Source organism: Nerophis ophidion, linkage group LG18, assembly GCF_033978795.1.
Source record: "Nerophis ophidion isolate RoL-2023_Sa linkage group LG18, RoL_Noph_v1.0, whole genome shotgun sequence".
NCBI classification, from domain to species: domain Eukaryota; kingdom Metazoa; phylum Chordata; class Actinopteri; order Syngnathiformes; family Syngnathidae; genus Nerophis; species Nerophis ophidion.
The window spans coordinates 41,373,391-41,389,353 of NC_084628.1; the positions used below are offsets into that span (position 1 = coordinate 41,373,391).

General features: G+C 38.2%; 1 protein-coding gene across 1 annotated transcript in view; it reads right to left on the minus strand.

The window, feature by feature from the left end:
- rpa1 (replication protein A1) overlaps positions 1-2,432 on the minus strand; it is a 90,726-nt gene extending 88,294 nt beyond the window's left edge. The window contains exons 1-2 of the mRNA XM_061878123.1: positions 2,251-2,432; positions 1,975-2,022 (exon numbers count right to left, since the gene is read on the minus strand). Of these exons, the coding sequence (XP_061734107.1) occupies positions 1,975-2,022; positions 2,251-2,280 (78 nt within the window). The 5' untranslated portion in view covers positions 2,281-2,432. The remainder of the gene's footprint in view (positions 1-1,974; positions 2,023-2,250) is intronic.
- Between the last annotated feature and the right edge of the window lie 13,531 nt (positions 2,433-15,963).

Genomic DNA, 15,963 nt, shown 5'->3' on the forward strand with positions numbered 1-15,963 from the left:
CATAATGCGCCACACATTTTCCATGGGAGACAGGTCTGGACTGCAGGCGGGCCAGGAAAGTACCCGCACTCTTTTTTTTACGAAGCCACGCTGTTGTAGCACTTGTCTTGCTGAAATAAGCAGGGGCGTCCATGATAACGTTGCTCAGATGACAACATATGTTGTTCCAAAACCTGTATGGACCTTTCAGCATTAATGGTGCCTTCACAGATGTGTAAGTTACCCATGCCTTGGGCACTAATACACCCCCATACCATCACACATGCTGGCTTTTCAACTTTGCGCCTACAACAATCCGAATGGTTATTTTCCTCTTTGTTCTGGAGGACACCACGTCCACAGTTTCCAAATATAATGTGAAATGTGGACTTGTCAGCCCACAGAACACTTTTCCACTTTGCATCAGTCCATCTTAGATGATCTCGGGCCCAGAGAAGCCAGGTGCGTTCCTCGCTGTTGTTGAAAAATGGGTTTTGCTTTGCATAGCAGTTTTAACTTGCACTTACAGATGTAGCAACCAACTGTAGTTACTGACAGTGGTTTTATGAAGTGTTCCTGAGCCCATGTGGTGATATCCTTTACACACTGATGTCGGTTTTTGTTGCAGTACCTGCTGAGGGATCAAAGGTTTGTAATATCATCGCTTTTCTCTGAACCTTTTGATGATTTTACGGACCGTAGATGATAAAATCCTTAAATTCCTTGCAATAGCTCGTGGAAAAATGTTGTTCTAAAACTGTTCGACAATTTGCTTACAAAGTGGTAACCCTCACTTCATCCTGGTTTGTGAATTACTTAGCAATTCATGGAAGCTGCTTTTATACCCAAGGTGTTCCGTGGTCTGACGAGTCCACTTTTCAAATTATACGTGGAAACTGTGGACGTGGTGTCCTCCAGAACAAAGAGAAAAATAACCATCCGGATTGTTATAGGCGCAAAGTTGAAAAGCCAGCATGTGTGATGGTATGGGGGTGTATTAGTGCCCAAGGCATGGGTAACTTACACATCTGTGAAGGCACCATTAATGCTGAAAGGTCCATACAGGTTTTGGAGCAACATATGTTGTCATCCAAACAACGTTATCATGGACGCCCCTGCTTATTTCAGCAAGACAATGCCAAGCCACATATTACAACAGCGTGGTTTCGTAGTGAATTATATTTATATAGCGCTTTTCTCTAGTGACTCAAAGCGCTTTACATAGTGAAACCCAATATCTAAGTTACATTCAAACCAGTGTGGGTGGCGCTGGGAGCAAGTGGGTTAAGTGTCTTGCCCAAGGACACAACGGCAGTGACTAGGATGGCGGAAGCGGGAATCGAACCTGCAACCCTGAAGTTGCTGGCACGGCCGCTCTACCAACCGAGCTAAACCATAGTAAAAGAGTGCGGGTACTTTCCTGGCCCGCCTGCAGTCCAAACCTGTCTCCCATGGAAAATGTGTGGCGCATTATGAAGCGTAAAATATGACAGCAGAAACCCCGGACTGTTGAAGGACTGAGGCTCTACATAAAACAAGAATGGGAAAGAATTCCACTTTCAAAGCTTCAACAATTAGTTTCCTCAGTTCCCAAACGTTTATTGAGTGTTGTTAAAAGAAAAGGTGATGTAACACAGTGGTGAACATGCCCTTTCCCAACTACTTTGGCACATGTTGCAGCCATGAAATTCTAAGTTAATTATTTTTGCAACAAAAAAATAAAGTTTATGAGTTGTCTTTGTAGCATATTCAACTGAATATGGCTTGAAAAGGATTTGCAAATCATTGTATTCTGTTTATATTTACATCGAACACAATTTCCCAACTCATATGGAAACTGGGTGTGTACTTTTATGCGACATTATGTCAACTTCTACTTCAGCACAGGAGCATTCACACTAGTATTCAAAACAATATATTAGTATTAGTCAAATGAGTGAAGTATTTGAAGCAGTAGCTGTAAGAAAACAATAAAATGTTGCAGTTTCAACTCACCACTAACTGCAGCACTGAGTCGTTTCCACCATTTCCATTGGACAGAGCCTGGAATCATTTAATAGTCAATTATGTCTAAAATACTTCGTAAACATTTTACTTGCCGTCCGTATAAAAAGTTTGCTTTCATAAACTGACACAGCAGCCTTGAGGAATATTTACACGTCAACGACTTAGAGGATTTTAAGCTAGTTTAGCACGAACATGTAATGTTTGTGAACAAAGCCGGAAGAACAGTTAAAACATTAAATTGCAAAGACAGGCAGGCAGTTGTACCTCAATCGCTCCTTCAGTCAGCTGCATCATGTTCGCAAAGAAGTAGTTTTAAGGACAAAGTCAGAAAAGATCGTCTGTGGTTGTTGCTGCTCCTTCCTCACACTCAACTCTCTGTGTGAAGTGTGCTGGTGGCGCCAAAAGCTTCGACGAACCCGCCAAGCTTCCTATTTCCGCTTCCGGTCACTGACTCAGGATCGGTGATTCTGCCGCCGGATGTGCGTCAATATAAGTGCAAAGCTGGCGATGCAAGTACAGAACTGACCGCAGACCAGCACGCGCAAAGAGAAGAGTTGGCCAACTCGTTATTTTTTTAACGCGCCTGACGTCACCACGAGACATTCGATGACTTTTGAAAATCGGATATTTGAGTGTTCGAGGCCACCTGCGAGAATTCATGTTACATCTGTTTGAAATTTCAGATTCAGATTGAGATTGGGTTTATCTGAACATAATAGTTTGAAAATGATGCGTCACGTTTTTACCAAAAAGGAGTAGGAAGAAGCGACGCTCATTTACTCCGACTCCTTTTCTCACTCCATGTCCTTGACTTGCACAATCTAATGTACACGTCACTTGAACACACCACAGTCAGTGTAACGTTAATAAAACACTGTTATTCATAACCAGGTTAGTCATTGATGAGATCAATGATATAATTTTCCCCTCAAGTTTAATACATTTACCATTCTTCTTCTTCTTTGTAGCTCGTAAAGACTTATAGTTTGAACACTTTCTTAAAGTGAATCATGTTAGTTCATTGTTTCACTTCTTTACTTAATCCATTTATATATATATATATATATATATATATATATATATATATATATATTAGGGGTAGGCAAATTAATGCGTTAATTACGAGTTAGCTCATCAATCTATTAACGCCGACAATTATTTTATCGCATATTTGCGTATGTTGTTTACATGCTTTTATTTTGTTAACGCCTTTCCTTAACAAGATGGTCGAGGGGCTCTTGGTAAAGATGGAACATTTGGCAAAAATACCGGACAATTCTGCAAATGTCATGGCTGGCTTACAGCGTGGTCACTCCGGGATCACTTACGACCGCCAGACAATTCTGGATGTGGATAGATCGGGCCGTTTTGGACTGAATGAGGCGTGCTTGCTAGACCGGCTAGCTAGCATGGGAATACTTTGCCGGCTACATCCAGCGGCCTGTGAAGCAGCGGAGTATATGTGTTGTCTGTCTATTTAGGAATAATGCAGACCAGGAGTGTTGGCTGAGTTCTTAACGTTTGCTTTCAGAGCGTGCATATCACAACATACAAGATGCCGTCATGGCGACACACAACCTATACCGGGCTACCGCGCATGCTCTTCACTCCTGTTGCATGCTGGGTAGGGTAGTTCTTTTTTTCCCTGGCTCATAACATCACAATATAGTACCATGTATATGATGCCTTCAGTTTATCAAAGCACCATGCAAACAATCGGAATATTCCCATCATATCAATTCCTAGATATGGTCATAATTATTTTAAGTGCACTACGCAGAATAAACACAACATTATTAATATTGCTACTACGGATAATTTGATCAAAAATTCCCTAAAACAGCCCACTACCTATAATATAGGTTTTTTAAACATAAGATCCCTGTTTCGGCTGTTATTTCCGAAATTGCCTGTTCAGATGTTATGATTGTGGCTCAGAGATTTGTATGCAGATTATATTTATTTTCCATAACAAACAGGATAACTTAAATACCCTGGCAGTGGCAATAAGCTTAAATTTTTGTATTTACATTTTTTGAGTTGATTTTCATAAAATATGCTATTTAACAAGGACTGATTTAAATTGTGTTTGCACAACAAATGTTTTGGCGCTTTTGTTCATGTGGGAGAATATTCCAATAAAGGTGCACTACACACTACTTTGGAATTCATTATTGGGCTTTGTGTATACAATGCAGTTAATCGCGATTAATCGGGGAAATAGTGCGATTAACTTCGATTAAAATTTGTCATCGTTGCCCAGCCCTAATATTTATATATATATATATATATATATATATATATATATATATATATATATATATATATCCATCCATCCATCCATGTTCTACCGCTTATTCCCCTTTAGGGTCGCGGGGGGCGCTGGTGCCTATCTCAGCTACAATCGGGCGGAGGCAGAGTACACCCTGGACAAGTCGCCACCTCATCGCAGTATATATATACATATATATATACATATATATATATATATATATATATATATATATATATATATATATATATGCATTTGTGATCAAAATGATTCAACCCCCACACAATTTTGGTGTTTTAGCAAGTTGGACATTTATTCCGTATTTTGTTTATAGTCATATCAAATAAAGATGTGTCAAATAAACAAATGCAACTTCAATTGCAACACTGTATTTTTCAAAATAGCAAAAAAGGACATTTTTCTTAATATCTCATTGACAAAATGATTCAAGCCCCTAGTTCCATGCATCTTTAGTACTTAGTAGAACAGCCTTTGGCAGTAATGACATCCTTCAAAGGTGATACATAAGCTTCTTGCAAGCATCTCCAGGTATTTTAGCCCATTCCTTGTCCTGTTGGAAGGTCCAACGTCTCAGCTTCCTCACTGACTTCATGACACTTGCAGCTAATATATCCTGCTAGGAAATAGAATTCATAATGCCTTGAACACGCTGGAAATTCCCGCTACCCGAGACAGAGAAACAGCCCCAGAGCATGACTGACCCCCCACCATGCTTAACAGTAGGCGAGGTGTTCTTCTCTTTGTAAGCTTCATTTTTTCTCCTCCAGACATAACGTTGATTCATAGGCCCAAAGAGTTCCACTTTTGTCTCATCACTCCATAAAACAGTTTCCCAAAACCTTTAGGGTTTGTCCAGATGATTTTTAGCATACTGGAGTGTATTTTTCTTGTGCCTGGTAGTCAGAAGTGGGGTGCGCCTGGGAGTTCTGGCATGGAGGCCTTCATCTCGTCTGGGACGAAACCTGCGTTCCTCCCTCTGCAATGTCCTGTTGTAGTTCCTCAGCTGTTACACGGGGGTTTTTCACCACTGTACGCTTCACAGCATCCTCTTTCTACCACGCCCAGGTAGTGTTTCCACTGTGCCTTTAGCTTTAAACTCGCGAATTATGCTCCCAACTGTGTCTCTTAGAATGTGTATACTCTAGCCTTTAAATAAACCTCCTTTTTAGACCAGTTGATCTGCCGCTTCTTTTCTTTCTCCTATGTCCCCCCCTCCCTTGTGGAGGGGGTCCGGTCCGATGACCATGGATGAAGTACTGGCTGTCCAGAGTCGAGACCCAGGATGGACCGCTCGTCGGGACCCAGGATGGACCGCTCGCCTGTATCGGTTGGGGACATCTCTACGCTGCTGATACGCCTCCACTTGAGATGGTCTCCTGTGGACGGGACTCTCGCTGCTGTCTTGGATCCGCTTTGAACTGAACTCTCGCGGCTGTGCTGGAGCCACTATGGATTGAACTTTCACAGTATCATGTTAGACCCGCTCGACATCCATTGCTTTCGGTCCCCTAGAGGGGCGGTTGCCCACATCTGATGTCCTCTCCAAGGTTTCTCATAGTCAGCATTGTCACTGGCGTCCCACTGGATGTGAATTCTCCCTGCCCACTGGATGTGAGTTTTCCTTGCCCTTTTGTGGGTTCTTCCGAGGATGTTGTAGTCGTAATGATTTGTGCAGTCCTTTGAGACATTTGTGATTTGGGGCTATATAAATAAACATTGATTGATTGATTGATAATGTCTTTGCTATTTTCTTATATCCATATCCTTTCTTATGAAGAGAAATGACCTCCTCTCTTGACTTCTTTGACCGCTCCTTGGACTTCATCATGTTGTAAATACACCATTGACCATCTACAAGAAGCTGAGCGTCACAGTCTTTTTCAAATCAGTTTAATTGTCGCTCGTTATGGTTCTAATCACATCCACAGGTGTTTTCAACACCTGATTGAAAAGACCTTATTCAAATTCTGTTCATAAATAAATAAAAAAACATAATTGACTGCCAAAGAATATGGGATGGATATGATAAAAATAAATGTACTACAAATGGTTACGAGCTGTTTAAAAAATGTCATATTTAGTAACAGGACAATTTGGTATTTACCAAGTGTACCAAGTCTCTGCTGTGGGTCCGGGGTCCCTGGTGGTAGTCTGGGTGAGACGGGGCCCACAAAGTCATGATTTCAACACAATGGACCAAGAGGCAAACTAGCAGAAGATCTACTGGGCCTTCAGACATTATTTATGTCAATGTTGTACATTCTTAGACCACTGGTCTTGCCCACTGCAGCATATTTAACTAACTACTAGTTGTGTGGGTACAGTCAACGAGGTCCTTGAGTAAAGGGCCACGGGTCTGAGTGAGGGAATCAGTTCTCGTACACATTCTTCATGTCAACCCCGAGCATTTATTTCACGTTTGGAAAATGGTGTTTCAATAAGTTCTCAGCCAGCAGACAAAAGCTGTCTTTGATCTTACCAAGCAGAAGAATGGTAAAACTCCCCTGTGTAGGATGGGGAGCGACATGAAGGTGTCACTTTCTTTACTGTATTGCAGGGGTCACCAACACCAGGTCGCCCGTAAGCAGAGGTGGGTAGAGTAGCCAGAAATTGTACTCAAGTAAGAGTACTGTTACTTTAGAGATTTATTACTCAAGTAAAAGTAAGGAGTAGTCACCCCAATATTTACTGGAGTAAAAGTAAAAAGTATGTTGTGAAAAAAGTACTCAAGTACTGAGTAACTGATGAGTAACCTGTTCCTTTAATGATGACGGCAACAAATAATGCACAAAAACAAAAAAATAGCAGTGAGCAAATTCAAAGCCAGGAATATCTCTTAAGCAACTAAAACAATATTATATATTAAATAATAATACATTAAAATAAATAAAAAATAAGGCAAATTGAGCCACAATAACTTAACAGCACCGTAGGCTCAGTAGGCATTGATTGATTGATTGAAACTTTTATTAGTAGATTGCACAGTACAGTACATATTCCCTACAATTGACCACTAAATGGTAACACCCCAATAAGTTTTTCAACGTTAATCAATTACTTAGTAAATGACCAAGTCGAGGTGATCTACCTCATATATACATACACACATATCATATATATATATATATATATACATATACATACACACATATCATATATATATATATATATATATATATATATATATATATATATATATATATATATATATATATATATATACATACCTTTATATATACAGTATATAATTTATACTTATTTATTTTGCCGTTTTTGTTCACATGTTAAAGGTGTTTTAATGAATATACATGCATGTTTAACATAACATTAGGGACGGCGTGGCGCAGTGGGAGAGTGGCCGTGCGCAACCCGAGGGTCACTGGTTCAAATCCCACCTAGAACCAACCTCGTCACGTCCGTTGTGTCCTGAGCAAGACACTTCACCCTTGCTCCTGATGGGTGCTGGTTGGCGCCTTGCATGGCAGCTCCCTCCATCAGTGTGTGAATATGTGTGTGAATGGGTAAATGTGGAAGTAGTGTCAAAGCGCTTTGAGTACCTTGAAGGTAGAAAAGCGCTATACAAGTACAACCCATTTATTTTATTTAACATATAGATTCCTATCTTTAATGAACCCAGATGGAGTCCCGGGACAGGTACTAAGAGACTGTGCAGACCAGCTGGCCGGAGTATTTACGAAGATCTTCACCCAGTCCCTCTCCCAGGCCGTCATCCCATCATGCCTGAAGACCTCCACAATAATCCCGGTGCTGAAGAAGAACTCTGTCAGATGTCTGAATGACTACCGTCCAGTTGCACTTACACCTATAGCTATGAAGTGCTTCGAGAAGCTGGTACGGACCCATATCACCTCAGTCCTCCCTCCCGAGCTCGACCCACACCAGTTTGCCTACAGAGCCAACAGGTCCACAGAGGACGCCATCGCCACAGCCCTACACTCCTCCCTGGGTCACCTGGAGACGGGGGGAAGCTACGTGCGGCTGCTTTTTGTGGATCATAGCTCAGCATTTAACACCATTATTCCTGATAGACTGGTGTCCAAACTGTCAGACCTGGGTCTCTCGAACTCCATCTGCATGTGGATTAAGGACTTCTTATCCAACCGCCCCCAGAGGGTGCAGTTGGGTCGCCACATGTCATCAAGCCTGCACCTCAGTAACGGCTCTCCACAAGGCTACGTGCTGAGCCCCCTTCTCTACTCCATCTACACATACGACTGCACACCTGCCCACTCCAGCAACTCCATCATCAAATTTGCGGATGACACCACCGTAGTGGGGCTCATCTCGGAGGGAGACGAGGCTGCATATCGGGATGAGGTGGAGAAGCTGTCGGATTGGTGCAAAGTCAACAACCTGGCCCTGAACACCTCCAAGACCAAGGAGCTGGTCATAGACTTCAGGAGGAAAAAAACGGACATCCTGCCCCTGATCATCAGTGGTGACTGTGTGGAGAGGGTCTCCGACTTCCGCTCCCTGGGAGTCCACCTGGCCAACGACCTATCCTGGAGCACCAACACCACGGCTACCATCAAGAAGGCACACCAGAGACTGCACTTCCTGAGAATACTCAGGAACAACCACCTCTCACAGGAACTGCTGGTGTCCTTCTACCGGTGCTCCATTGAGAGCATCCTGACCTACTGCATCTGCGTGTGGTTCAGCAGCTGCACGGCCGCAGAGAGAACGGCGCTCCAGAGAGTCATAAAGACCGCCCAGAAGTTAATCGGATGCCCCCTCCCCCCCCTGGCTGACCTGTACAGCTCCCGCTGTCTCAGGAAAGCACAGAGCATCCTGAAAGACCCATTCCACCCCGGGCACAGCCACCTGGAACTGCTACCCTCAGGCAGACGCTACAGGGTGCTAAAAGCGAGCACCAATAGACTAAAAAATAGCTTTTACCCAAGAGCCATAGTAGCACTAAACAGGCACTGAGTGTCCATATGTCCATCATGTCCTCATGTGTAATGTTTAAATGTTTTTCTATTTTTTTGGACTACAATGTGAAATAATGTTTTATGTATGTATACATAGATACATCTGTCATCTCTATCTTTTTTTTTTAAATTTATTTTTTATTTATTTATTTATTTTTTTAAATTTATACTACCATATTGTATATGCACCTTAGGAGGAGCTGCTCCAATTTCGTTGTTCTTTGAACCTGTTCATTGCAATAATGACAATAAAACTCTATTCTATTCTAATATAAGTTGGTGTATTACCTGATTCTGATGACTTGCATTGATTGGAATCAGACAGTATAGTGCTGATAATGTCCACGTTTTCAAATGGAGGAGAAAAAAAGTTCCTCTTTTCTGTCTAATACATCATGAAAGTCGTTGGTTTTTGGCATCTTATTTGTCCAGCTTCCATATTCGTTTTCATACACTTTACAAGAAATACATTGGCGGCAAACTCCGTAGCTTGCTAGCTTGTTTGCGCTGGCTTTCGGAGACTCTTATTTTGTTAGCGCAGGCGCGATGGAGCGGCGCTTTTATTGTGAAGACAGGAAGTGTGCGATCAGTCTTTAGGCTTTTGACGGGAAGTACGGTTGAAATAAAAAGTGTCTTTTTTCCTTGACACTTTTGATTGATTGATTGAAACTTTTATTAGTAGATTGCACAGTACAGTACATATTCTGCACAATTGACCACTAAATGGTAACACCCCGATAAGTTTTTCAACATGTCGGGTTTTACGTGTGTCGGTCACGTGACCACCTGGCTCTGTTTGATTGGTCCAACGTCACCAGTGACTGCATTTGATTGGTGAACGCAAGCATGTGTAGTTCCTGCTTTGAATGCGTGTCTGACAAAATCAAAACAAAGCGTGCATTAACAGATAGATAAAAAAAAGTAGCGAGTAGCGATCTGATTGCAGATAAATGGAGCGGAGTAAAAGTAGCGTTTCTTCTCTATAAATATACTCAAGTAAAAGTAAAAGTATTTTGCATAAAAACTACTCTTGGAAGTACAATTTATCCCAAAAGTTACTCAAGTAGATGTAACGGAGTAAATGTAGCGCGTTACTACCTACCTCTGCCCGTAAGAACCAGATGAGTCGCCCGCTGGCCTGTTCTAAAAATAGCTCAAATAGCAGCACTTACCAGTGAGCTGCCTCTATTTTTTTTTAATTGTATTTATTTACTAGCAAGCTGGTCTCGCTTTCCTTGACATTTTTAATTCTAAGAGAGACAAAACTTAAATAGAATTTGAAAATACAAGAAAATATACTTTAAAGACTTGGTCTTCACTTGTTTAAATAAATTCATTTATTTTTTTACTTTGCTTCTTATAACTTTCAGAAAGACAATTTTAGAGAAAAAAATACAACCTTAAAAATGAATTTAGGATTATTAAACACATATACCTTTTTACCTTTTAAATTCCTTCCTCTTCTTTCCGGACAATTTAAATCAATGTTCAAAAGATGTATTTTTTTATTTATTTTAAAGAATAACAAAACAATTTGAATAAAATTCTTAATTTTAGCTTCTGTTTTATCGACGAAGAATATTTGTGAAATATTTCTTCAAACTTATTATGATTAAAATTCAAAAAATAATACTGGCAAATCTGTAGAATCAAATTTAAATCTTATTTCAAAGTCTTTTGAATTTCTTTTAAAATGTTTGTTCTGGAAAATCTAGAAGAAATAATGATTTGTCTTTGTTAGAAATATAGCTTGGTCCAATTTGTTATATATTCTAACAAAGTGCAGATTGGATTTTAACCTATTTTAAAATCATTTTAATCAGGAAAAATTACTAATGATGTTCCTTAAATTCTTTTTAAAAAATTTTCAAAAAGATTCGAATGAGCTAGTTTTTCACTTCTTTTTTTCGGTTGAATTTTGAATTTTAAAGAGTTGAAAAAAAGATAAATAACGTTTCAAAATTAAATTTTCATTTTTTTTCCTGTTTTCTCCTCTTTTAAACCGTTCAATTTGGTAGTTTTTCTCTTAATTTTTTTTCGGTTGAATTTTGAATTTTAAAGAGTCGAAAAAAAGATAAATTATGTTTCAAAATGTAATTTTCATTTTTTTCCTGTTTTCTCCTCTTTTAAACCGTTCAATTAGGTAGTTTTTCTCTTAATTTTTTTTTTGGGTTGAATTTTGAATTTTAAAGAGTTGAAAAAAAGATAAATTATGTTTCAAAATTTAATTTTCATTTTTTTCCTGTTTTCTCGTCTTTTAAACCGTTCAATTAGGTAGTTTTTCTCTTCATTTTTTTTCGGTTGAATTTTGAATTTTAAAGAGTCGAAAAAAAGATAAATTATGTTTCAAAATTTAATTTTCATTTTTTTCCTGTTTTCTCGTCTTTTAAACCGTTCAATAAGGTAGTTTTTCTCTTAATTTTTTTTCGGTTGAATTTTGAATTTTAAAGAGTCGAAAAAAAGATGAATTATGTTTCAAAATTTAATTTTTTTTCCTGTTTTCTCCTCTTTTAAACCATTCAATTAGGTAGTTTTTCTTTTAATTTTTTTTCGGTTGAATTTTGAATTTTAAAGAGTCGAAAAAAAGATAAATTATGTTTCAAAATTTAATTTTCATTTTTTTCCTGTTTTCTCCTCTTTTAAACCGTTCAATTAGGTAGTTTTTCTCTTCATTTTTTTTGGGTTGAATTTTGAATTTTAAAGAGTCGAAAAAAAGATAAATTATGTTTCAAAATTTAATTTTCATTTTTTTCCTGTTTTCTCCTCTTTTAAACCGTTCAATTAGGTAGTTTTTCTCTTCATTTTTTTTCAGTTGAATTTTAAAGAGTCGAAAAAAAGATAAATTATGTTTCAAAATTGTATTTTCATTTTTTTCCTGTTTTCTCCTCTTTTAAACCGTTCAATTAGGTAGTTTTTCTCTTAATTTTTTTTTTGGGTTGAATTTTGAATTTTAAAGAGTTGAAAAAAAGATAAATTATGTTTCAAAATTTAATTTTCATTTTTTTCCTGTTTTCTCGTCTTTTAAACCGTTCAATTAGGTAGTTTTTCTCTTCATTTTTTTCGGTTGAATTTTGAATTTTAAAGAGTCGAAAAAAAGATAAATTATGTTTCAAAATTTAATTTTCATTTTTTTCCTGTTTTCTCCTCTTTTAAACCGTTCAATAAGGTAGTTTTTCTCTTAATTTTTTTTCGGTTGAATTTTGAATTTTAAAGAGTCGAAAAAAAGATGAATTATGTTTCAAAATTAAATTTTTTTCCTGTTTTCTCCTCTTTTAAACCATTCAATTAGGTAGTTTTTCTTTTAATTTTTTTTCGGTTGAATTTTGAATTTTAAAGAGTCGAAAAAAAGATAAATTATGTTTCAAAATTTAATTTTCATTTTTTTCCTGTTTTCTCCTCTTTTAAACCGTTCAATTAGGTAGTTTTTCTCTTAATTTTTTTTGGGTTGAATTTTGAATTTTAAAGAGTCGAAAAAAAGATAAATTATGTTTCAAAATTTAATTTTCATTTTTTTCCTGTTTTCTCCTCTTTTAAACCGTTCAATTAGGTAGTTTTTCTCTTCATTTTTTTTCAGTTGAATTTTAAAGAGTCGAAAAAAAGATAAATTATGTTTCAAAATTGTATTTTCATTTTTTTCCTGTTTTCTCCTCTTTTAAACCGTTCAATTAGGTAGTTTTTCTCTTCATTTTTTTTCGGTTGAATTTTAAAGAGTCGAAAAAAAGATAAATTATGTTTCAAAATTTAATTTTCTTTTTTTTCCTGTTTTCTCCTCTTTTAAACCGTTCAATTAGGTAGTTTTCCCTTAAAATTTTTTTGGTTGAATTTTGAATTTTAAAGAGGCTTAATTGAAAATAAGCTATTTTTCAAAATGTTATTTTAATTTTTTTTTTCGTGTTTTCTCCTCTTTTAAACCGTTCAATTAAGTGTTTTTTTCATCATCTATTGTCTACAAAAAACCTTCCATAAAAGGAAAAAAAATGTACGACGGAAAGACCGACAGAAATACCCATTATATATATATATATATATATATATATATATATATATATATATATATATATATATATATATATACATATATATATATATATATATATATACATATATATATATATATATATATATATATATATATATATATATATATATATAGAGAGAGAGAGAGATTTATTTATTAAAGGTAAATTGAGCAAATTGGCTATTTCTGGCAATTTATTTAAGTGTGTATCAAACTGGTAGCCCTTGGCATTAATCAGTACCCAAGAAGTAGCTCTTGGTTTCAAAAAGGTTGGTGACCCCTGATGTATTGTAATCCACAGGAAGATATTGTCTTGACCTGAGATCTACAAAGCGGTGAAGAAGCAGGACCTGCCCAAGCTCCAGGCACCTTTTCTTTCAAACTGTTTTACGACCTTTTTTTTTTAACTGTTTTTTATAACCAAAGGCAGCGGCTGTTTACGACCCCCTTCCTTTAGAAACAGCTGTTGCCATGTAATCAGGGAAAGTCCAAATAAAAGAGGAGGCGACAATGTACATGGGTACAGTGTCTACACATTTCTCCTCATTGAGCCAGATTTAATTATGTCTCTGTTCAACTCCTTGCTTCTTGTCTTGTTTAATAGATGTCATCAGGGTTTGAACCTGACAGTGTCTAATGTCAAATTGCTCAGAAAATATATTCAATTCATGTATATACTCTTTTATTTACGTTTTCAAGCCCTTGGGCAGGTACTAAAAGCCTACTGAAATGAGATGTTCTTATTTAAACGGGGATAGCAGGTCCATTCTATGTGTCATACTTGATCATTTCGCCATATTGCCATATTTTTGCTGAAAGGATTTAGTAGAGAACATCCACGATAAAGTTTGCAACTTTTGGTCGCTAATAAAAAAGCCTCGCCTGTACCGGAAGTAGCAGACGATGTGCGCGTGACGTCACGGGTTGTGGAGCTCCTCACATCTGAACATTGTTTACAATCATTGCCACCAGCAGCGAGAGCGATTCGGACCGAGAAAGCGGCAATTTCCTCATTAATTTGAGTGAGGATGAAAGATTCGTGGATGAGGATAGTGAGAGTGAAGGACAAGAGAAAAAAAGACAGGGCAGTGGGAGCGATTCAGATGTTATTAGACACATTTACTAGGATCATTGTGGAAAATCCCTTATCTGCTTATTGTGTTACTAGTGTTTTAGTGAGATTATAAAGTCATACCTGAAAGTCTGAGGGGTGTGGTGACCGCCAGTGTCCCTGAGTGAAGCCATGGCGGAGCCAAGAAAGTCGCAGCTGCCTCTTTGACAGCTGCAGGAAGAACGACACAAGCTCCGCTCATGTTTACGGGAAGAGCCGACTTATTACCACAATTTGCGCACCCGAAACCTGCCGGTTGACGTGGTAGAGAAACATGTTTGCTTGAGCGCTCTGTTCCATAGTAAAGCTTCACAACAAACAAAGAAACACCGGCTGTGTTTGTGTTGCTACAGCCGGCCGAAATACACCGCTTTCCATTAACATCTTTCTTCTTTGATGTCTCCATTATTAATTGAACACATTGCAAAAGATTCAGCAACACAGATGTCCAAAATACTGTGGAATTATGTGATGAAAAGAGACTACTTTTAGTGGTGAGTGGTGCTGGGCTATTCCTCATCCTGCAGTGATAATGATACTTGTAAGAAACCTACTTTGTCGCCACGGAGGCCAGGATTCGCGACTTAGAAGTAGCTTAAACACTGGGGAATGGATGTTAGCTGCATGAGGGTGTTTCAGTGCTATAACTTCACCTTTATCTTGACTTTTTTACACCAAAATGTCTACACACCGTGTCTGCTTCTAAGTACTCTGTGTGTGCGCGTTGCTGAACATGCTCCTCTGCTGGTAAAACCAACAATGTCACCACGTGACGACAATGCACTGTCATGCCCGTAAAAAAAAGGGGCTCAGGGGGGGCCGGTACTTTTTAAGAGATGGTATAGTACCGAATACTTTTCACTAGTGCTAGTACCAGTAAACCTAGTAAAGAGTATTGTTGCCTACATTCAAACAGTGACTGTTCAATCTGTGCGTGGTATTAAAAAATAAATATATTTGTTAAATATAACCTCTGCTTTGTTTTTAATGAATACTTTGGTCTATTATGCTGTTGAATTTTATGGTAGGTCAATTATGATGGCACTTGGAAGGCAACATTTTTTTCCCTGGAGGTAGTGAAGTGAAGTGAAGTGAATTATATTTATATAGCGCTTTTCTCTAGTGACTCAAAGCGCTTTACATAGTGAAACCCAATATCTAAGTCACATTCAAACCAGTGTGGGTGGCACTGGGAGCAGGTGGGTAAAGTGTCTTGCCCAAGGACACAACGGCAGTGACTAGGATGGCGGAAGCGGGAATCGAACCTGCAACCCTGTAGTTGCTGGCACGGCCGCTCTACCAACCGAGCTATGCCGCCCCCTAGGTAGCGCTAGGTGAGAACAATTTGAGGACCACTGATGACAAAAATGTACTTTTTTTAAAAATCAGATAGTTAAAAAGTTGATAGTTTGCATGCACACACCCAATAAAAACACAAGCAAGTATCATCAGAAGCGTCATCATTCCGCGACGTTTTCAACAGGATACTTCGCCGGGAAATTTAAAATTGCAATTTAGTAAACTAAAGCGGCCGTATTGGCATGTGTTGCAATGTAAATATTTCATCATTGATATATAAACTAGTGGCTAGTAGTGGCTT